A 24,003-nucleotide genomic window follows, 5' to 3' on the forward strand; every position below is an offset into this window, starting at 1 on the left:
TAAAAATAACAAAAAACTACGACGTTTCGATCATCATCAGGAGAAAAGAGGAAAGCTGCTGAGGCAAAACAGTCTGTGACAATTCTGTAAGCAGCCAGGGCCTTAAATGAAGGGCAGACCCCTCCCCAATGTTGAATGAAATGCAACTCGTATTATTTCGGAAATCAGAAAACGATGACTGTGGACATTTAATTCATATTCTAGCTGTGAGTGGGGACCGGTGGCGCAGCGGTGAGCGCACTGTGAGAATGTGGAGATTGGTGGCGTAGTGGTTTGCACATTGTGAGGGGGGAGTGGTGGCACCGCGGTGAGCACACCGAGTGATTGGGGAGCTGTGGGCAGTGGTTAGCTATAAATGCTCCGATACGTGTGGCATTGCCTTTGCACTGTTCCCCTTTTGGCGATCTCTGATCTGACACTGGTGGTGAGACTAGGTCATAAAGGTCATAAAGAAGGCTGTCTCTGGTGTAGGCCAATCAGTTTCAAAGACAATTCAAATATTATCAGAGCATGTTTGTTTGCATATTGACAAGTCACGTGTGTGGTTAATGCAGTAACTTGATTCCTTGCAACAGGTTTCTAATTGGTTGTTTGAACATTTTAACACCACTTCCTGCTTTACTGCCAGAAAGGATAAAACCTTTTATTATTTTTCACACTTTGATTCTGGAAAAAGGTCCCATGATACAGCTTGTTTGGCTGGATGGGGCTAAATGGATGTGTCATAGGCTAGAAGAGAGATGGAATTATGCGGTTCAGAAGGATGTGGATGGAGCTAATTGGACTTTCTGATGACTTGTACCAACAGTGTCAAAATCGGCCTCTGTGGAGGTTTTCATATAAAGTCTTATAACTTTTTTCACAAGATCCCTAATCTCAAGCAAAAGCCACCCAGACACGAACATGTGACACATTGCAATGTTTATTCACCCGATCGCTACTAAGCATGCATCAATTTTCAATTGCAGTCGACAGACACGTTATGGTTTGATGTGGAAAATAGACTGTTGCAGAGTGTGAATACGATCTTCAAAAAATATATATTTTTGAAAGCAGCTTACAGTCTTTTACATGATGAAGGATCATTGCCATTTATCATCCCAACGAGTAAACCATCTTAACCAATCAAATGTCTAAATTTTTGGAATACCATGAAACACTATTAAAGTGTTCATTTTTGTACATATTTTCATGAAATGTTTCCAATAGATGTTTATATAGTTTTCTTACACACGTCATGTAGTTCACTATGATAATAATGGTCTTGATATCACGCCATTTACACAGGGGCGTCTCAGATAAGGGGCGTCTCAGATAAGTGCCATGCATCACGTTTCATGAGGTTTTCTAAATAAAATTTTTGCAGGCTCCTTGTGCAAACCAGTCTTGTTTTCATGTCGTTAGTAAAGCAAAACTCACAAACTCATGGACTGTGTTGACCGGGGGAGGTGAAGGTAATCACCAATAACCTTGCCATGGACACTCAAAGGCAATGAAGAACGTTCTCCCTGTGGAACTCATCATCCCTTCTGGATGCCCCGATCATTGCAGTGGTCCCCTAGAAGGCCAATAGACCCCCTCTGAGTACCCCTACTGCTCAACATCCATGGCAATTAATGTTTGGGAGATGCGAGTTGATGACCCAGGTCAAAATATAACAAGAATATAAATGTATCATACGTAGTTTGGACAACACTCACTTTGCTAGCATGTATAATCAGGTTGGGCCAAATATTTAGACAGTGCATTCATTGTCCATTGTGTCAGTTTTGAAAGAATTAAGCAACATTGAAAAATAGCAAGCTCTGTCTTCATCTCCTGCCAATGCCAACATCATGCTCATGTTTGCTTTGCCAGGCCCGTTGACATGTGTGGCAAGCCCAAAAGATAAAAACGCTATTGACAACGCATGTAAAAAAAATACTTTTCTGATTTGACCCAAAATCTGTGTTCACTTGGAATTTTTTTTTGCATTATGGTGCAGTTAAAATATAGCATTCAGCTCATTAAATTAACCTTTTAACATTAACTTTAAATCAGTTTTAGAAAAATATATTTATTGCCTTAATTAATTATTTTGATGTTTAGTTCCCATAATATTTATATCCCTGATCTATAGTATTCTGCTTGTGCAGAAATGTATAAGAGACTACTGCATGTTCTGGTGAATCCAGTCCATGAACTTGGCGACTGTGCGCTAGACACCTGGCTGGTATGCCCGTGCACAGCCAACACCCCAGCTGGTGATTCCAGAAAGCAACCAGCGGCCGTTTGAGTCCTGGCAAAGAAAGGGCCCCCCAGAGTATCCCTGCAACAGACACACACGACACCAATGTTAGAAGTTTACTGACTGACAAGGAGGCATGATGGAGCGATGATTACAATGATCCAGTATAGGAAATGGCATGTCATGATACCAAAGAGGGCATATCAGAAGGCCCAATAAGTAGGTTTAAATGTTCAGTGCAAAGAGCAGTAGAACTGAGAGGGAGGCTTGAAATGTTGTGGGACTGGGATCCTGAATGAGGACTTTGTAATGGAAGGCCCATTCAGGACATGGCATTAAAACTCCACTCTCCTCTTGCTTAAAACAAACACCTACAAAATCACCCGAAGACAAATTGGAAATATATTTTAATTACATGCTGCGTCAAATCTCACAAAGGGTGATTAATGCACTCAGCAGTGACTTATCTGTGTGCTCCAGTTTCCTTCCACATATATACACACTCACTAATTGGCTGGCAACATCTGAACATATATAGAAATGCAGGGCAATTGTTGGTGCAGGCTCACCTCCCTTGCAATATTCCAGCTTGGTCTTTGGCTCCTCAGAAATTCTGAGATGCAATAATCATGAACGACGCTATATAAAATGAATCGCTAGATATTTTTTAAATAGCATAGCAAATGTGCTAAATTATCAGTGACAATTTGCTTGATTCGGAAAAGCCACATAGATCAGAAGGCTGGGAATGCGTTCACGTCGTGCTGAACAGGGAGCTGTGCGAGTGACTCGAAGCATGGCTGCCCTTGTGGCGCCCAGCTGATGCCCGCATCGCTCGTGCCACTCTCCTGGACCACCGAGTCATGGAACTACCCGCGGGACCCTGAGTCAATGCGACTCGTGTCGTTGAGGGAGTGGCCGCAGGGCAAGTGAATGTCGGGTGCCCACAACTTAATCGGCATTATTTTCTATTGGCAAGCTTTAGGCAACCCTGTGATGAATTTGTATGTTTGTCTAGAGGATACATTCATCATAGTAACAGGACCTTTCTACCAAAATCTGTTCTTAATTATCATGGTAACTCAACACGTTCGTCAATAACAATGACCTTAAAATTAAATAAAAATGAAAAAATGTAGACTTTTGGGCAATGGCCCTTTTTCATTGTACAAATGGGAGAAGGACCATGGCCCGAAACGTTGCATATAATGTTGTGTCTATTGAGGCCACAACATTACTGACTAATGTGTTGAGTTTTTTAGTTAATTGTTCTTGGGCACCACTGCCAACGCAGCAGCAGCATTGCCAAATAATAATGTATCATCCGGTTAACTTATTAGCACTCCATACTGCTCAGTCTGGGTCAGCAAAGCATTGAACCAGTTCAGATTTTGCTTTCCACTGATACTAGCCATGACTGGTTATCAAACTCATGTGGCTGGCTTCCACAGCAGGGCACGCTGAACAACACTGCCATTGCCGTGAATATTGCATGTTTATATTATTCTTATAACATATGATACTTGTTTCGTACCACGTGTGTTGATTTTCGATTTAAAGCTTTCGTGACTGCAGGGATTCATCTTCTTGGTTTTTCGGTAAAGTCAAGTAGAAGGGAAATAATAAAATAATAAAATAAAAACTATTAAATAAAATTATCACGACGTTTCGGCCACAACACAAGCAGCCGTCCTCAGGTGAAGAAACAGAGCTGTCGGAAAGACAGCGCTCCAATGAACACTGCTAAGCTTGGCAGCGTATTTTAAGCTGGGTGGGAGGAGCGGAGCACCTTGACAAAGGAGTTTACATATCAACAGAACGATTTAGCATTGAAGTAGCTATGCTAATGTGATATATTAGCAGGATGTTAAAGTCAGAAATTAGCATGTAAATGGGAGATTAACATAATGTTAATGTGAGGAATTAGCATGTAACTGGTCATGGAAGTGGCTATGTTAAAGTCAGAGTTTACATATCAACAAAATAATTTAGCATATATATAAATAAATAGTGCATATTTAGTGTATCATTGAGTGCATGTTTACGTGCTCTAACCCAAAAATCTCGATTATGGACTCAAAAAACCGCTGGGAGACTTCTCACTCAGACCCGTAGCAAGACAATATCGCCCCAATATTCAAATTGTTCAAATATCCCCCGAACGAGTCCAGGATCAATTTAAAGATCATACTCGGCATTCTGAAGGTTCTCCGTGGTCTGACAATGATCACGTTGCCATGTTTACGCTTCTTACAAATATTTTTGCCCCGTTGAATCGATCACCAAACCCAAGTGACGGTAATGTTACGGTAAAAAAAATCTCAGTGGGTGACCTCTGGGCAGAGCATGACCTTGCAAACAGACGACCAATCGAGTGAAATAAACATGGGAAACGCACCTCGATGAACAGGCTGACTTCCCTGTGTGTTCGGACAAACTCATTCATCACAGGCAAAACGAACATGTCCCGAATGCCCAGGTCCTTCAGGAACTGCATCTGGAGGTGTTGGCACACCAATTGCATCACCTAGCAAAAGAGGAAAACAGCAGGAACGACGTGAATACATCATCGCCATACAGCAGTCTACGCCCGTCAATTTCTCACAGCGGTAGTAAGGTCCTTAGGTGTCTGGGAGCACAAGGCAGGTGCAGGTGGGTGAGTCATAATTTCCCTCCCTTACGCCAAAACTTATTTCAGGCAGTGCAAGAGATAATGACACAGGTGAATTGTCACACAAGCCAATTAGAAAGCTGCCATGCTGTTAATGGTTAGTAAACTGAACTCACAGACCAGAGGTCGCTAAATGGGCACACCACAGCTGATCGGCAAGTCGTGTGTGATGCAGCAAAGTGTGGCTTTCAGCCGGCTCTTCCAACACATCTGGTCAACGTGGAAAAGTAGAATATGGGACCTTCCTGGTGTGGACTAATCAGTTTCAAAGAATGTTCACCACAAGTACGTGTGGTTAATGCAGACAGGATTCCTTGAATGAGGATTCTGTTTGGTGTTTTAACATCTTGACACCTGTTGTATTGCCAGAAAGGGTAAAACCTATTGTTATATGGAAAAGTAGACCAAATACTCGTAAATAGTTTGCTCTCATGAAGGTCTTTTCACCAGCGGTGGTGTGACCAAGCAATTGCAGAGCTGCACTTTTATATAAGTCAGGTCAGAGCCAGATACACATTGGAGGATAAACATCCCACGGTGGCTGGGCAATTGTTGTGCAATAATGTCAGGTCAAACTTACTTAGGATATTTACAGGTGCGTTTTATTCATGCCGTATATATTAATGCACACATTGTGTAGTAGTATTATTAAACTCACCTTTAATGACGATGACCATAAACATGATTAAGAGTGTGACTATTAATGAATGTGCGACTGTACGATGTGGACGTAGCGGAGGGGCCCCCACGGTGAGCGGTGACGCAACGCGCGCAGTGGCCCGCGTCACGTGGTTGACACCTCACGTGCACAGAGCGAGGCAGGCAGAGCCAGAGGGGGGCGGCGTTGCCTAGGCGACGTTGGCGTCCTCGCGGTCTACTCCACGGTCAAGCTGCGTGTCACTTGGTGACCCCCCCACCGCCTCTTACTGCGCAGTCAGAATTGGGTTACAAACAACTTGAGGGGACGCCGCCGCGTTACCGTCTCGTCTCGCTCAACCGCGCAGCTCAAGAAAGTAGTTCGGCGTCGACCGCTCACAAGTCGCCTTATGGCGGTGCGCGTTCCCTAAATGAAGGCAACCGCGTTATAGCGTGAACACGCGGGACAGACCCAGTTGTCGTGTGCGGGTCAACTCCCCGAGATAAACTTGCTGCCGACTTCATGCGTTGTATACGCCCAGTGCTCAGCCAATTGTTGTGAGTGTCGCTCCTCTGCCCTCTGTTGTTAATGGAGGGAGACTGCACCCAACTGCCAAGTATCATCCTTCGCGAGCCTCTTCAAAACGCTCATCTTGACACCGCTGCAAGCAGACATCGGCCTTGACCTCACCCCACAACAGTGCAAGTTTAACTGCTCAACATTAAAACACAACGATGGGGTCGCTTGCACCAATCGCACAACATCACAGCATTGACTCTCAACTGTTACTTGTGTAGAGGGGGTCACATGTGTCACCATAATTGTCCTAATCGTGCTGCGAAATATTTTCCTTGCCATATTACCTGTGACAAACAGAATGAGTACAACTGGTAAGTTAAATAAAACCAGAGGTGGGCAACCTGTACTTTAAAATATTATTCATAGCAGGCAATTTGAATACAACTTATAGAAACACCGATGCAGCTATACACAGGCCAGATTGTCCGGATATTCGGTTGACACTAATAGGGTTTATTTGCCAGTATTGTAGATTATTTGAATTACATTTGTTTGGGCGTCAGGGTGGTGCAGTGGTCACGCCCGTGCATGGCATCTTCTGAAGGAGTGCCTGGTTTCGCTTTCCTAATTCTGGTCCCTTTCTCTGCATGGGTTTACTCCCATAGCAAAACAACAACAAAAACATACACTGTAACTGGTACTAGCCAAACATCTGGGATTGTTTTTGTTATACTGCATTGCCCAAAATGGCATTTGGTGATAAAAAAATTTGGCAGGAATTGATGCACTAATGCAATTTGAACTCTTACATATTTTTATTTCATGACTTGCTTAGCGTTCATATTCTTGGTAAAGTCACGTAAATAAAGTCACGTAAATAGAAAACAAGAAATCAAATTCAAATTAAATAATTAAATACATAAAACAAATAAAAAATAAATTGAAAATAATAAAAGCAAAAAACCCAGGACGTTTCAATCGCAACACAAGCGGTCTTTATTTTATTGTTTTTGTTTTCTATTTACGTGACTTTACCGAAAGAACCAAGAATATGAATTCCTGCAGTCACGAAAGTTTTAAGTCAAAATTTGCTTCGCGTTCCTTTACTTTGCCCTCCTATCTGTTTGTACTGTTGTTTGTTGTTGTAACTTTCTGAGTCGCCCCGACTGGACATCTGTGAAAAAAAGAGCTTCATAGCTCATCAGATTCGTCCAGCCTAATTAAAGATTCTGATTCGGACATTAACTGACCCAGTTTTCGCGTGGAGATCACGGCCAGGATGTGGAACAAAGGGACCCCCGGTCACACTCACGTGGAATGCCTAGGGCATTGCACAGCATTTAAATGGACTAGTTTTGTGAGATTGAGTGGTGGCTTAGGGAAGGCCTTTATTCAACAATGTATATCATGGCCGATAATAATTTTTATAGTCATACACCATAGCCCACGATTTCCTGCACCGTTCATTCACTTGAGGAGACTGCGCATGGTGGAGATGGATGACCCTCGGTATCCTGTCCCAAAGTGATTCCAGTGGTTCAGGTAGTGGAAGAGTTGCTAGAGCTTCTGGCTCTTGCCGAAGCCTTGTGACTTTGGGATGAGAGCGTGGTAGGATGAGTGAAGCGTGGAGCTAAAGCTCCTGGAACATCCTGTACCCAAACAACACCAAACATTCAAAATCTTACAATGCTGCTGTTCCAGTATGAACAACATAACAATGAACAACATTTTCACAAATTCAACGTAATGCAGGAAATTGAGTGGCTCGAGGTTAATTTCAATGTCAGAGCACCGAGCCAATGCCATTGAGGTCCTCCGTTCAAAATTCAGTGAGCCATCTATCAACAAACGTTCCTGCGAATTGAGGGCAGGAATGCTGTGGTCTCAACTTAGTCACCAATGGCTGCACAGTAAACATCATGTCAAATGTGTTTTTGTTCACTGAAGCATATCCCAGCTCTGAGGGTTTGAATTCCATTTGACGTGTAATGAATTATCTTCAGCTTGGATTTCTGGTAAAGCACATCAGTGGCAACTTGTCTTCCTTGTTCGACAAACTGTGTTTCTGGAACATTCAAGCATCCTCAAGTGCCGTGGATAAGTAAGAGTTTTATCGTTCCACTAGTGTTTTGTGCACCGTATCAGCTTTAACAGGATTTGCCCAAAAAGCCTTAGCAAGGAAGGATGAGTCTTTGTAAGTTAGCAAATAGAGAGGGTGGAGACCTAAGCATGTAGACATCTCAACCACAACTCTACCTGGTCTCTGTTATTTATTTAATGAGCCAGCCCTTGCCACACTGAGGTTATACGAATGAACCTTGCATGCCATAGACAGGGCAGTGAACGGCAGTTGCTGCAATTGTTTTGGTTGTTTGTAGTTTTTTCTTACCCAGCGATGGCAAGCTCGTACTCCGAGTGCCTATAGAAGGAGGCTGGGTCAAAGATGACGGGCCCTTCATTAATCTCTGCAGCGTTCCCAGTCCATAGGTCACCGTGGAGCAGTGCCGGAACCACCTCTACGTCCCGGAAAAATTCCCCCAACCGAAGCTGCACACCACGCAAAAAACAACACCACTTTATTCATGATAACGTTTTTTTAGAGTTAGATCGCATAAATTTACATGCGTCGTACACCCACTCCAATTGCCATTAGGCAATTGCCAGAAGCCAGAACGCTTCTGGCAATTGCTTGATGATGCTGGGTGTAATCACCAGCGAAAGGTCGTACTCGTTTGAAAATGTTCTGCGTTTCCTCTCTAACACACCAGAGTGCCGAGCAATAACATAAATGGCACGTTCTGTTCATGTCAGAAACATTACTAATGGGCTGTGTTGGGTGGATGTGGGTGTACGACGCATTTACACTTACGCTATCTAAGCCAAAAAAAACTTTATCATGAATAATATTGGTCGCGAAAGCCTGCGTGTGAAACACCACTTTACCTTTAAAGTCACCTCGAAAACCCACTGCGATCAAATGGGTTTCCCATATGGCTGTGCACATGATGAGCTACACTGCTGCATGTATTAACTCTTTCCTGCTCCGAGATGACTGCAAGTTGCGGGGTGCATCCCGTTCACCGCTGAATCTCGTGTACGTCATCGGAACGTAATAGGAAGTAAATATTAAATAACTTTATCGGTACCGAGGATCCCACAAGGCCGTGCGGGAAGGTGTGTAGCACAGTTTGGTACCAGCTATAATAGAGTGCTGTCCTGTCGCTACGGTGCTCTGCGGCGAGTACAATGTCTTTAAAAACAACGGCGCTATGCCTCTCTAAAAAAAATTACCGCTGAACCACTTGCGCGTTCCGAGATTCGGTGGTGAACGAGACCCATCCTGAAATGAGCAGTCGTCTCGGAACAGGAAAGGGTTAAGGGCGAGAGTGAAACGGCTTACGAACCTGAAGCCGAGACCAGAGCTCGCGGGTTTCCCGTTCACCGTAGTCCTTCTCTATCATGTCCAGCTGAAGCTGCAGTCGCTGCCGTGAGAAGAACGTCACCCAGTCCTCCTGCCACTCATTCAGCTGGTGGCATAAATATAGTTTTATTACAGACATTTAAAAACATAAGCAAATAATACCTACTTTATTTGGCCAATCCTTGACCTAAAACAGTGATATTCACTCATTTTCGGAGGCGGGCCACTTTCGCGAATAAGACATTATCAGTGAAAGAGCCATCTCACATTTGAAACCATTGGGGGGTTTGACAGCATGATGGGGTGTTTTCACTTGTGTGTATTGTCGGGGACTGCACGTCAGGGGTCGCAGTAAAAAGGACACCAGGGACTGCCACCGGCCCGCGGGCCTTGCAATGAAGAACACGGTCACCCAGAAACGTTGAATTTTATGTACAAATGGCTGGGTAATTCTTAAGACATAATTCGACACTCATGTTATGTACCGATTATCATGCTGTAGTCTTTGAACATCTCATTCTAGCCACCAATTGATATCCTCATAAAAAATTACAACAGCATTGATCCTAACGATAGGTTCTGCGCTTAATTCCCGCACCTCCGTTTAGCACGGTTGGCTATGTACGGTGGAAAGGAAGTGCAACATACATTCATACAAGTCTGTCAAACCCGGCTGAGTGTAATTGGTAATTAGCGAAAACATAACTGATTACGTGAACACTGGTTATGCAAGATCGATCTCTGAGGGAACTTGAGTGACATCTGGTGATGTCAGTTGTAACTGTGTGCCCTGTTATCAAAGGTACAACTCTGTGCAATTGAAGAAAATATATGCATTTTTTCATCAAATATACTGTTTTATAAATTTGTGTACTTATGCAAGAAAAAATGTACGTCAATCTAGTTCTTAAAATGTAACCTTAAACCAATGTTACCATCATCAGTGGTTAATAGACTATTACACAAAGGACTCTCATATTTCTACGATGTAATACTAATTAGACTGACATCTGAACAACAGCTGATTTTACCGCTCCATGATAAAACTAATTTAATCAAGTAAACATTATTGCCGCTCCTATAAAACTTTGGTCACCCAGGCTGTCCTTCAACAAAAGGGTATATTAAATCTATAATATGCTTTTTTCTGGGTTAGATCGCATAAAAATAAATGAGCCGTTAAACCTACCACCACCTAACAGCCAATTTGTAAGGTTGTCACGTAAACGGAACATGCCAATCCGCTACTAGTACAGCAAACCGAAGTGTTGGAGAGAAAATCCACAACATTTACAATCTGAGTATGACGTTTCGCCAGTATTTACAACTATCATCATTAGGTGGACAGCCAAATTCGTAGAGAAATCCTCCTGTTTCATTCCTTGGAGGGATAGATGTGATGACGTCACTTGTGAGCCCTTCACGAATTGGAATGTTCTGTTTATGTGACAAACCTTACGAATTGGCTGTGTCGGTGGCGGGTATAACGACAAATTTCTATTTCAACGATCCAACCCAAAAAAAACGATATTATGGATATTGGCCGCGAAAGCCTACGTGTTAAACGGGTATATTAAAATTTAAATGGGCTACAACCAGTTTCATGACTTTAAAGCGGAGATCACATGTGGGATGTAACCACAGCATATAGCCGTATGAAACCCACATACTCTACATCCTCCTGCCCAGGGTCCATACCTGTTGGGAGAAATTCAAGACTGAAATTTGTATCAAAATCTGTAAAGCACATGAGAACCTTAATTTAGCAGTCTCAAACTGACTGGGACCCCTGTCGTGACGGAGCAGCTGAACATTGCACAAAATCATCAACGCATATACCAAGGGTGACCAACTTTCCTGACCCTACCAGCAGCATACCATAATCTTTAGATGGCCACGGGAGCCACAAGAGATAAAGATTAGCCATACAGAAGTTGACTCGTGTTGACTGGCTGTGGAATTTTGAGTTTAGAAATCTCAGTGCCCTGGGAGTACTCATGGCCTGCCTCCGATACCAGATTGTTCTCACTTCATATAAAGTTAAATTGAAGAGTTACAAATTAGCAGCGCCTCTGCAGAGCCACACTTGAACTGCCCAGGAGCCACATGCAGATGCCGAGCGATGGTCTGGCCAACCATGGTATTTTCTGTACATTATAGACTTGTAAATCTAGCGTATATAAAAAAATTAGCTGGAAACATTTATTTTAGCATTTACTCTATTGCCCTTTAATGAATGAATAGCAAAACTACATGAACTCTCTCCTAAAGCCTTCTTTTGGCTAGCAGACCTTGACATTTATCTCCTGAACATATTGCGATTATATTCTTGGTTCTTTCGGCAAAGTCACGTAGAAGGGAAATAATACAAATAAAACATAATATAATAAAATTCTCACGACATTTCGGCCACAACGCAAGCAGCCGTCCTCAGGTGAAGAAACAGAGCTGTCGGAAAGACAGCGTCTTAATGAACACTGCCCAGTGTTCACTGCCCAGTGTTCATTAAGACGCTGTCTTTCCGACAGCTCTGTTTCTTCATCTGAGGACGTCTGCTTGCGTTGTGGTCGAAACTTCGTGAAAATTTTATTATATAATGTTTTATTTGTATTATTTTATTATTTCCCTTCCACGTGACTTTACCGAAAGAACCAAGCATATGAATCCCTGCAGTCACGAAAGCTTTAAATCGAAAAATATTGCGATTAGCAAAAATATAAAGGGACGCAATGTTGAATGCTCTAAGTCTCCTTTGCAGAAGAGTTTGCCCTGATGGACTTAAATACAGATACTTTTAATAGCCATAATTCATATATTACCCAACATAATTCATATTCTGAAAAGTACATTGCACACACATGAACAATACAGTTCCCTTCATCACAAAGATGGCTAAAACAAAGAGATGAATGTGATTAGGTGTGGAAAAGCATGACTGCTGGCTGGCTAGTTGTGTTCATGTATGAAATAATGACAGCATGTGTCTATCTCATTCACTAGCTCAATCGCTTGATTTTTACGATTAATAAACAGCTGTATGAAATGTGTGTTTGTTTACACACACATCGCCTGTTTACACATATTCATTAGATCCGATTAGCATGCCTACTCTCAGTGCGAAGGAATGTCAACATAATACATAGTTGACATGATGCTAGGGTTGGATCGGTGGGCCTAGTTTTCCACATGTTTTACATTTTCATGATTCAATACCGATAGTTTTCTCTTCCTTGTGAAGCCTCTCTCCAATCTTCCTGTTGTGAAGGTGCATTTCAGCCAGATGCTGCCCCAACAAGCCTGAGCCCCTGTCAGAGTGTACAACACAATAGACATGTCAAAGAAAACATTAACTTTATCATGTCAACAAACCCCAAGTAATAATTCATATGCAAACTAAACTACATCATATTTGTCCAGGTGGTCTGTGGCCGAGAACCTCGCTTGAAAATACGAATATATCAGTTCACATTCTGGTTTGGGTGACTCAAAACAATATTCTTCTGGGGTTTATACAATGAGTGTTACTTCCTGGGAAGTCAATCCTATGTAGACTATAAATGAAACCATTTTTTATTTTACCAGAGCTATTTTTCAGAACCGACCTGGCCACAAATGATAGCCTAACGAAGTGGCTTATCACATGGAAATTTATAGCAGCCAAATGCTCAAAATACTCATGTTTCTAAATGTGCAGGGAAAAACTGGAGAAACTGGAGAAAAACCTGCACGACCACGGGGAAAACATGCAAACTTCAAATATACAGCAGGCGTCAAGGTCGGAATCGAACCTACGAAGTTCAATATACCAGGCGAGGTAGTTAACATCTCCTAGCCACCATGGCGCCCCATTCTCTGACTTATCCACCCACCCACCCACTGGTAAAGCCACCCACCCACTCACTCACCCTGCCACGTACCGAATCTCTAAACCAACAACTCAACCACCCACCCACTCATCCAACCTCTCACTTACTAAACCAGCTACTCACCAACCCACCGACCCACTCATCCACCTATTCACTTAAAATAGTTCAACTACAATTGAATTATTTTAAATTCACCAGGTAAGGCCCACTGAGCTATACAGATCCTTGTCGGAAATGACATGGCAAACAAATGATAGCTCAAAGAAGTGGCTTATCACGTGGACATTTATAGCAGCCAAAGCCTCTAAATGTATATTTCTAAATATACATGAAAAACTCTGAGGTCCCAGAGAAAAATCCATGCAACCACAGGGAGAACATGCAAACTCCAAATATACAGGCGTCACGATCGGGATCGAACCCACGATGTCCTATACAAATGGCGAGGGAGTTAACATTCTGATACCCTGGCGCTCCACTCTGACTCAGCCTCCCACCCAACCACTCAAACACCCAGCCAAAGCACTCATGAACCCAATCACCCTGGCACCCACTCAATCGCGAAACCCACTCACTCATCAACACACCCAGCCACTCACTTAACCACTTACCTACGAACCCACCTGCATACCCCCCACTCACTAACTCAACGACCCACTCACTCAACACTCCACTAACCCACCCACTCACCTATTCATGCCCCAAATCACACACTGACCCATCCACCCACTTAATCTATAACTCATGCACTCACCCACCCACCTGCTCACCAGCCACTTATCTACTCACCCACCCACTCATCCTGCCACCTACCCAACCTCTAACCCACCCACGCACCGAACTACCCACCTACCCAATCACCCATCCAATAAACTACAACTAAACTATTTTGTATTTTAACAGGTAAGCACCACAGAGCTATATAAAACATGTTAGAAGTGATCTGGCTACAACTGATACGTGAACGAAGTGGCTTATCAAGCTGACATTTAGTGCAGCCAAATCGTCTAAACAAATCTTGACTCTAAATGTGGAGGGATAAATCTGGAGGACCCGGAGAAAGATCCACGAGGACACAGGCAAAACATTAAAACTCATAATATACAGGCAGCAGGGTCAGAATCGAATACACGATTTCCTGTATACTCAGTGAGGTAGTTAATATCTCACCATAGTGGCACCCCTCTCTCTGACCCGCTCACCCAATTACACACTAACTCACCCACTCAACCTCCCACATTAACTTACCCACCCACCAGTCACTCCCTCACTCACCCAACCACGCACCAACTCACCTACCCACTAACTCACCCACCCATCTTCTCCCGCACTCAGCCAGCCACCCGCTCAATCATGTGCCGACTACCTTACTCACACACTCACCGACCAATACACCCATTCACCCACTCACTTACCCACCCACAATCTCACTACCCAAGCCAACCACCCAGCCCCTCACTCACCCACTTATTCAATCACTCACTACCCCACACACTCACCCAACCACTTGCTCACTTACCCATACGCTAACCCAACCACTCACTCACCAACTCACCCACCCACTAACTCATCAAAATTAATTCTCAACCACTCACCCAACCACCCACGCAATCTCATACCCACAAACTCACTCACCTAGCCATTTATGCACTCACGCACCCACTTACTCACTCACTCACGCACCCACCAACCAACCCACCTACCCATCTCTTCACTCACTCACCCACCCATACAGTCAATCACTCACCTACATACCTACCCACTAATACTCACCCACTCATCCAACAACGAACTCACCAACCCACCCGCCGACTCACTCACTCAGGTACTAACCCACTCAACTTCTAACGCACACACTAACCACCTAACCACCTACCCACACACTCACTCATCCACCCACCCAAACATCCACTCACCCACCCACTAATTCACCCACCCACTCACTCCCTCATCCATCCACTCACCTACTCGCCCATCCACTCACTTACTCAATGAGCCACTCACCTTCTCACCCAGTACTTACACATCAACTGACCCTGCCACCCACTCAATTTCTAACCCACCCACTCACCCAACCAGCTGCCCACTCCCTCAGCCACTCATCTACTTACCCACTCCACTTACACATCCACTTACCCTGCAATCCACTCAATTTCTAATCCCCCACTCACCCAACCACCCGCCCACTCATCTACTCACCCATTACCACGGAATTATTCACCCACCCATCAGTCAACCACCCAATAATTCAACCACTCACAAACTAAATCACCTATTAATTAAACCACCCACTAACTTAACCACCGAGCCACTCACCCACTCAGCAAGCCACCCACTACTATATCTCTAACCCAATATCTCACTCACCCACCGCCCACTCACCTACACACGTATGCACTCACTCACACACTGCTCACTCACCTACACAATGAATTATGTTTATTTTACCAGGTGAGGCCCAATGAGCTACATAGCTCGTTTTCAAAACAACCTTCACCACAAATAAACCGACCATTAAAATTATAGACTGATAATTTCTTTGTCAGTGGGCAAACGTACAAAATCAGCAGAGGATCAAATACTTTTTTCCCTCACTGTACATTGCGGGGGTCACAAAAATATCTCCAAAATCCTGAATAAACACAAGATCCAGGTCCGATTTAACACAGTACAAAAAATCCGTGATCTGGTTCCATCTGTAAAGGATGTGGTTCCAGACATACAGTACCCGGGCGTTTACAAACTAAAGTGCCTCTGTGGTAGCAGCTACATTGGAGAAACCATACGACATATATCGGACCCCATCCGCGAACATAAAGCAGACATGAAACACGGTAGGACGAACTCCTCGGCCGTGGCAGATCACTGTTACAATTCAGTGGGCTCACATGACATTGACTTCTCCAAGACGGAGGTTCTTTGCAAGCCAACCGGCTACCATGAGAGATTCGTTCATGAGGCCATCCACATATACAAGCACAGAGACAATTTCAACCGAGAAGATGGATTCAGGCTTAGTAACCACTGGAAAGATGTGTTAAATCATTTCTGTTCTTAATTAATTGTAATTTTACGATGACCTTCAGACCGCAGCTCTTTCGCCAGCATTGCCTCTTAATACCTCTCACACCACGGTTAATGGTATGGTTTACAACATGGAGTATACTAGGGCTTCGCAGCTGTCTCTCTCCCCCTCCTCTGTTCCGACCATGGACGAACTCGTCCGTCTGAACGGGGCCCGTAGCTATCCGTGGTACGGAAATTTGAGGGTAAAAATCCACCCATTTTTTCGCCATATAGCATTGTGATATATAACGACTTATGGTTGATAGCTTAGCTGATTGGAGAATATAGAGTTTATTGATAACATGAAGGTAATTTATATTTTAGTTTTTATTGGTTCACTATATAGTACTGTGAATAGCTCAGATGTGTAGTCATTTCTGTGACCAGTCACCAGCAAATCACCCAGTTATTTCAATGCTAAATTCGCCTAGTTATTTCAATGCTAAATTCTCCTGTTTTGATTTGTACTAAGTGCCTCGGTGAATGTGTATGCTCTGACTTCAACGTAACTATTTCTGTAGCAGTTACAAGCGAATGCCTTAATTTAGCTATTTCAATGCTAAATTCTATGCTAATTCCTTTTAACAATGGGTGCCTCTGCGGATGTGTATGCTTTAACTTTTAACATAGCTATTTCTGTGACCAGTCACAAGCTAATCATTCAGCCTTTTCAATGCTAAATTTTATGCTAATTCCTTCGTCAAGGCTCTTTGTTCCTCTCACACAGCTTAAAAGCCGTGATCTGAACGTGGCTCTCTCACTCCAGCGCTGTCCTACCAGACAGTCTCGCTCCCTTCACCTGATGAAGGCCGCTTGTGTTGTGGCCGAAACGTCGTGAGAATATTATTGTGTTATTTTATTTTATCAATTTATTATTTTATTCTCATTCTACGTGACTTTACCGAAAGAACCAAAGAAGATGAATCATTGCAGTCACGAAAGCTTTAAATCGAAATTTAACCGCCTCTACGGGGAGGGATTCCACACATCCTTAAGATCATTCAACAGACTTCGGGATAAGAAGGCTCAACTAATCGAGTCTCTCACCTTTCTGAAGAGATGCCGCGACTCTAAGGTAATACCAACCGCATTTACACTAACCTCTGCTGTTGCAACTTCTCTCAATGCAAAACGAATTCTAGCTAGAACTAGCTTCGCTCTTATCTCGGAAAAAATCAGACTTACACGCACCGAACTCGATCAGTTAGACAAGACACTCTACAAATCACACTTAAAATTGACAGCAACAATGTCTACATCGGATTGGGAACATGTAGACAATATGACTACCTCTTTGGCTGCCACTATGTCGAACAAATGTAGGGACAATTTGATTTCCAAATTCAATCACCTCTCCAGCAAACCACCCACTCACTCATTAACTTGCCCACCTATCTTCTCAACCACTCACCCAGCATCCCACTCAATCTCATACCAAACTAATCTACACACACCCACACACCCACTCACTGACCCACTCACTTATGCACACGCCCAACCACCCACTTACTCCCTCATGCACTCACCAACCCACCCACCCATCTCCTCACTCACACACCCACCCCATCAATCACCCACCCACTAACACCCACACACTCACCTACTCACCCACTCACCGACCCAGCACTCACTCACCGAGCCACTCAATCGCTAACCCACCCACTCACTCACCCAGTCACTAACGCACTCACTCAATGTATAACCCACCCACTACCCACCTAACCTCCTTCCCACACACTCATTCACCCAACCACATACCCACCCACACTCACCCATACACTCACCTACTCGCCCAGCTGCTCAATTATTTACCGAGCCACTCACCTAATTACCCAGCCACTCACCTACTCACTCACCCACTTACACATCCACTCACCCTGCCACCCACTCCATTTCTAACCCACACACTCACCCAACCACCTCCCACTCCCTCAGCCACTCACCGACTCACCAAATCACCCACTACCCAAATAACTAATCATCCACCCACCCATCACTCAACCAAACAATAATAAAGCCACCCAATAATTAAACTACCCATTAACTCAACCACCCACTAACTCAACCAGGTTTATTTTACCAGGTAAGGCCCACTGAGCTATGAATATTGTTTTCAGAAGCACCATCGCCAAAAATTATAGCTCAAAAAAGAGGCTTATCATGTATACATTTATAGCAACTAACTCCTCTAAATACATGTTTCTAAATGTGGAGGGAAATATACAGGCATTAGGGTCAGGATCGAACCCACAACCTTCTGTATACGAGGCGAGGTAGTTAACATATCGCCACTGTGGCCCCCCACTATATGACTCTCCCACCCACTAACCCACACAGTCACCCACTCACTTAAACACCCACCGTCACATGCATCCAGGCACTGACTCACCCAGCCACTCAGTACCCATAAACCCACCCAGGCACTCACCCATGCACTTGCCCACTCACCCACCCACCCAATTATCCACACACTAAACTACATTTTAAAAATATTTTTTTATTTTACCAGGTCAGGCCCACAGCAAAATAGATATTTTTCAGAAGCCACGTGACCACAAATAACAGTTCAATGAAGTGGCTTTTCACGTAGAACGTTATAGCAGCCAAATTCTATAAATGCATGTTTCTAAATACGGAGGGACAACCCGGAGAACCCGGAGAAAATTCCACCCGACCATGGGGAGAAGATGCAAACTCCAAATGTATACAGGCTTTAGGGTTGGGGGGAACCTACGAACTCCAATATACCAAGCGAGGGAGTTAACATCTCGCCACTGTGGCGCCTCATTATCTGACTCACCCACCAACTCAACTACTAAAGCCACCCACACACTCACTCACCCACTCACAAACCCACTCACTCACTAACCCACTGACTCATCAACACACCAAGCCACTCACTCAAGAACTTACCTATGCACCCACCTACACACCCACTCACTCTAAATATACAGACGTCAGGGTCGGGATCGAACCCATGACCTAGTTTATAAAAGACGAGGCAGTTAACATCTCGCCACCATGGCACTCCACTCTCCGGCTCAGCCACCTACTCACCCACCCACTCACACAAACCCACCCACTGGATCTCAAACACACTCACTCACTCACCAATTTACCCACCCACTCACCCTGACACCCACTCAATCTCCAACTGACACACCCACGCACTCAAAATCCCACCTACCCACTCAACCATCCAATAAACTGAAACTAAACAATTTTTTTTATTTTACCAGGTAAGGCCCACAGACGTATATCAAGTGACCTGATTACAAATAATAGGTCGACGAAGTGGCTTATCACGTAAACATTTATTGCATTCAAAGCCTTTAAACGCATGTTGATTTTAAATGCGGAGGGAAAACCCGGCTATTTTAATGCACACAATGGACCGGAAGGACAAGCGCAAAGGGTTCGCATAATGCGCATGCATAATGTACGTTGACTCATTAATCTCCCCCCCCCTCCCCACTTTGCATCAAGAGTGCCAAAGTTTGGTCACCACATCTATGCCTCTTTATAAGGAACGAAACAGACTAATTTCTCCACAAATCTGGCTGTCGCCTGATGAAGCTAGTTGTAATTACTGGCGAAACGTTGTACTCAGATTGTAAATGTTGTGGCTTGACTCTCCAACACACCGGTGTGCTGTACTAGTGATAAATTGGCATGTTCTGATTACGTGACAACCCTTACTAGTTGGCTGTGTCGGGTGGTGGTGGGTTTTAACGACACATTTATATATTTACGCGATCTAACCCAAAAAAAAACCTCTATTATGGATAATATTGGTCGCGAAAGCCTACGTGTAAAACAAACCCCAAGGAATCAAAAAAATCGACGCGACCACGGAAGAAGATGAAAACTCCAAATATACAGCTTCAGGGTCGGGATCGAATTGATTACATCCTGTATTCTGGGCGAGGGAGTTAACATCTCACCACTGCGGTGCCTCATTATCTGACTCACCCACCCGCTCAACTACTAAAGCCACCCACACACTCACTCACCCACTCACAAACCCACTCACCCTGCCACCCACCCACTCATACAAATCGGGCATCAATACCGTTGCTTTGAATGATCTGTGAAATGCAGAATATTGCAGATAAAATCGGACATTTTGAGCTTGCTGCCAGATCGATTGAGTGGAATCAATACAATTAGTCTCGATTCACGATCAACAAAGACAATATATAGGAAAATCTCTGATCGGTGATTTTGATTGCATCATATTGCAGCGCCCCTTTGATGATGTTATAAAGCACTTGCCCCAACAGTCTGTTAAAGGCTACACGGGGGATCTTTGTGTGCGAGTAGCTCACAGATCCTTGAGAGATCTGGACACTGTCCGATCATCAGCGAGCTCCTCCGGCAGGCAAGGCTGAGTTGGCTGTTGTCTGTGCATTAAGAGGTGTTAAATATCCCACGCAGAGGAGTCTGCTTACAGGACAGATAAGAGGTTCTTCACGTACCGTGCCCCGTGTCACCTGAACGTTAAATGGGGCCCCGGTAATTCAGTGTCCACCGCTGAATCATCTTTCACCATCACCACTCGTCCATGAAGGCCAATGCGACGAGGCCATAGATAGACGGCGCGTTATAACGGAGGGGGGGGACCAGGAGAAACGTCTAACTACGTGACATCACAACACCCTGCACACAACTGTAGTGGCAGATTAGGGTGCGCATCGTTAACGAATATGTGGTGTAAGTGGTTGAGAGTAGATGGGCGGGCACGCCATGGGCTGGAGTGGAGGTGGACTGATGCGGTACGGGAGGATGTGGAGCTGAGTGGGCTTTGCCGACGACTGGTACCAGCGGTGTCGGGATCGGCCTCTGCGAGGGAGGCTCGTGAAGGACGCTTCTACTGGGCAGTTGGAGACAGTCGCCCTCCACCAACAACAGAGGAGTGACGCTCACAACAACGAGCGGAACACCGGATGATAAATATGCAGCAATTTGGCACAGTACAGGGAACAGGTGGTGCATCTGCCAGTCATCTCAGTCAGCCAACCCATGGCACCTGGGTCTGTTCCAGGACCTCCGGTCAGCGAGCCTTCGACACTTCACGTGGCTTCAAAGTGCACCTGGCCTGGCACAGGCGCCGTGGTGACGTCACTGTCACTTATTGGCGAATGGCGACGGTCGATAACGCAGTGGTGGTTGTGAGAAATGCTATTTTGGGGGGGGGGGGGGGCGCCAAACCTGACCAGCTGTAAACCTCACGTCGCCTCGCAGCCACACAGTGGCAACAGGGAGTTCTGGATGGGTGCAAGGGGCTGGTAATCCCCCTCCACCTTCAACTAAATAACCACACACGCGAGCCCTTGGGTCTCTCTGTGAGTCGATGGATCTGTGTGTGGTGAGTCTATGGGTTTCTGTGAGAGTCCGTGGGTCTCTGTGTGGTGAGTTTATGTGTCTCTGTTTTATGAGTCTATAGGGCTCTGTGCGAGTCTGTTTGATTTGGTGGTTCTCTGTGTGGTGAGTCTATGCGTTTTTGTATGACTCTATGGGTCTCTATGTGGTGATTCTATGGGTCTGTATGGTGAGTCTATGGGTCTCTCTCTGAGTCTATGGGTTTCTGTGGTGAGTCTATGGGTCTCTGTGTGAGTATGGGTACGATTGAGTCTATGGGTATCTGTCTGGTGAGTTTATGTCTCTGTTTGGTGAGTCTATAAGGCTCTGTGCGAGTCTGTGGATCTGTTTGAGTCTGTGGTTCTCTGTCTGATTAGTCTATGGGTCTCTGTGGTGAGTCTATGGTTCTCTGTGCAAGTCTGAGGGTATGTGCGTGGTGAGTGTATAGGTCTATGTGTGATGACTCTATGGGTCTCTATGTGATGGATATCTGTGGTGCACATATCCTGGCACAAGCGCCGTGGTGTCGTCACCACCACTAAGTGGAGAATGCTCCTACCCCTGCTCCTGCTTGTTCTTGTGCTCGGGAAGGAGAGAGAAAACTAGACTAAGGTCCACTCAGCTAAACATCTCTTTTTCAGAAGCGACTTGGCACCAATGATAGCTTAACGAAGTGGCTCATCATCACAGTCACTAAAGTTTTAAGTCAAAACTTTAAACGAATGTTTCTAAATGTGGAGGGAAAAACCGGAGGACCCGGAGAAAAAGTCCACACGACCACGGGGAGAGACAGAGACACGCAAACTCCAAATATACAGCAGGCATCAGCGTCGGGGTCGAACCCACAACCTCCTGTACACCAGGCGAGGTAGTTAGGGGGGAAAGCCGAGACAGCGAGAGGGAGAATTAGTCAAACTCACACTCAGTATTACTAACTAACCATGATACACTCACCATGATACTCACCATGATACTCACGCATTCACCATCATACTCACACACAAGCCCACACACATCAACAGTCGCCATTCACCACTACGTGGCGGTGATGTCCCCACAATAACTCAGGTGCCAAGGTTTGACGGCTGTGCCAGGCTAAGTGCAGGAGGAGGCCACGGGCCAGACTCAGGTGCCGTGGGTTGACTGCTCTGCCTGGCTAGGTACAAGAGGGCTAGACCCTGGTGCTATGGGTTAACTCGTGTGCCACCACCTGCACAACCACCACAATAACAACCACACAACAATAACCACGACCAACAACTGTAACCACAACTATAATTTAACCACAACTATAATTCCCATCAGCCACACGGCCCTCTGGGAGTGCCTCTCAACAGCAGCAGCAGCAGGGCCGAGCTCTGCTTGAAGCAGCGCCGTGAACTCAGCAGAACGTGACGGCTGTGGGCCAGGCGCCTCCTCTGTCTCCCCCCACCGCCGCCGCCGCCACTGCTGATGTGGACACACCGCGCGAGGTTCTCACCTTCAGGCTGAGTCGACGTAGAGGAGGCCCAGCGAGCCGCCGCTTCAGAAGCTTTCGCGAGCCACTGACGGTGGCCGTGAGCGGGAATCCAAATCAGCCGCTCGCCACCCACAATCCACAGCGCGCGCCGCCTCCACTCGGCCCCGGCCTAAGCGGAAGTAGCAGCGGGGGAGGGGGGCGGGGCATGGGGGGTGAGGGGGCGGGTCGCAAGGGGGGGCATGGGGGAGCAAGGGGGGGGGGGGGTGAGGGGGAGCATAGAGGGGGTTCGTTAGGTGGAGAAAAAGGGGGGGCATGGGGGGTTGTGAGGGGGCATGGGGGGTTGTGAAGGGGCATGGGGGGTTGTGAAGGGGCATGGGGGGTTGCGAATGTGGAGGGGCGGGGGGGGAAGGGGGGTCACGAGGAGGGGCAGGGGGGGCAGGGGGGTAGCGAGGGGGAGGGAAATGGCGGACCATGGGGCGTGGTCGCGAGGGGGGGCAGGGGGGGAGGAGCTCAGGTGTGAGGGGGAGGAGCTCATGGCTCTGACGTCACGGGGGCGTGGTTACCTTGGACCACCCCCGCGTCTCGCGCCACGTGCTTCCGACTGGCAGTTTGGCCGTTAGAGAGACGCGGACCGACCCCAGAGCAGGAGTGGAACCGGGCTGTGGGTGAGTGGTGGCGGTGGTGGTGTGAGTCTCTCTGTGCGAGTCTGTGTGTGTGTGAGGCTTTCTATATGAGTCTGTGTGTGTGTGACTCTCTGTGTGTGTGTGAGTCTATCT

At 45.6% G+C, this 24,003-nt stretch overlaps 1 protein-coding gene across 2 annotated transcripts; it reads right to left on the minus strand.

Annotated features, from left to right (window-relative positions):
- Positions 1–904: 904 nt before the first annotated feature.
- On the minus strand, positions 905–23,387 carry LOC142924078 (fructosamine-3-kinase-like). Of its 2 annotated transcripts, XM_076065518.1 has the most exons (6): positions 23,249–23,384; positions 9,459–9,581; positions 8,444–8,601; positions 7,515–7,703; positions 4,626–4,754; positions 905–2,308 (listed from the first exon to the last, which is right to left on the minus strand). In XM_076065518.1, the coding sequence occupies exons 2-4, from the start codon at positions 9,513–9,515 to the stop codon at positions 7,685–7,687; spliced, it is 234 nt and encodes a 77-aa protein (XP_075921633.1). In that variant the 5' UTR covers positions 9,516–9,581; positions 23,249–23,384; the 3' UTR covers positions 905–2,308; positions 4,626–4,754; positions 7,515–7,684. The 2 variants fall into 2 exon arrangements, 1 of the variants encoding a protein (XP_075921633.1); XR_012941214.1 differs by lacking the exons at positions 905–2,308; positions 4,626–4,754 and adding an exon at positions 12,689–12,780 and having other exon boundaries at positions 6,547–7,703; positions 23,249–23,387.
- Positions 23,388–24,003: the final 616 nt, after the last annotated feature.

The sequence above is a fragment of the Petromyzon marinus genome, chromosome 8 (genome assembly GCF_048934315.1).
Source record: "Petromyzon marinus isolate PM22_M1 ecotype Great Lakes invasive population chromosome 8, UKy_Petmar_22M1.pri1.0, whole genome shotgun sequence".
Classification (NCBI taxonomy): Eukaryota; Metazoa; Chordata; class Hyperoartia; order Petromyzontiformes; family Petromyzontidae; genus Petromyzon; species Petromyzon marinus.

Bases quoted from the DNA above. Each gene is read 5' to 3' on its own strand.
- LOC142924078 (XM_076065518.1), bottom strand. From the start codon at position 9,515: ATGATAGAGAAGGACTACGGTGAACGGGAAACCCGCGAGCTCTGGTCT. The intron at 8,602-9,458 runs GTTCGTAAGCCG...CGTGGTGTGCAG, and splicing joins AGCTCTGGTCTCGGCTTCAG to CTTCGGTTGGGGGAATTTTT.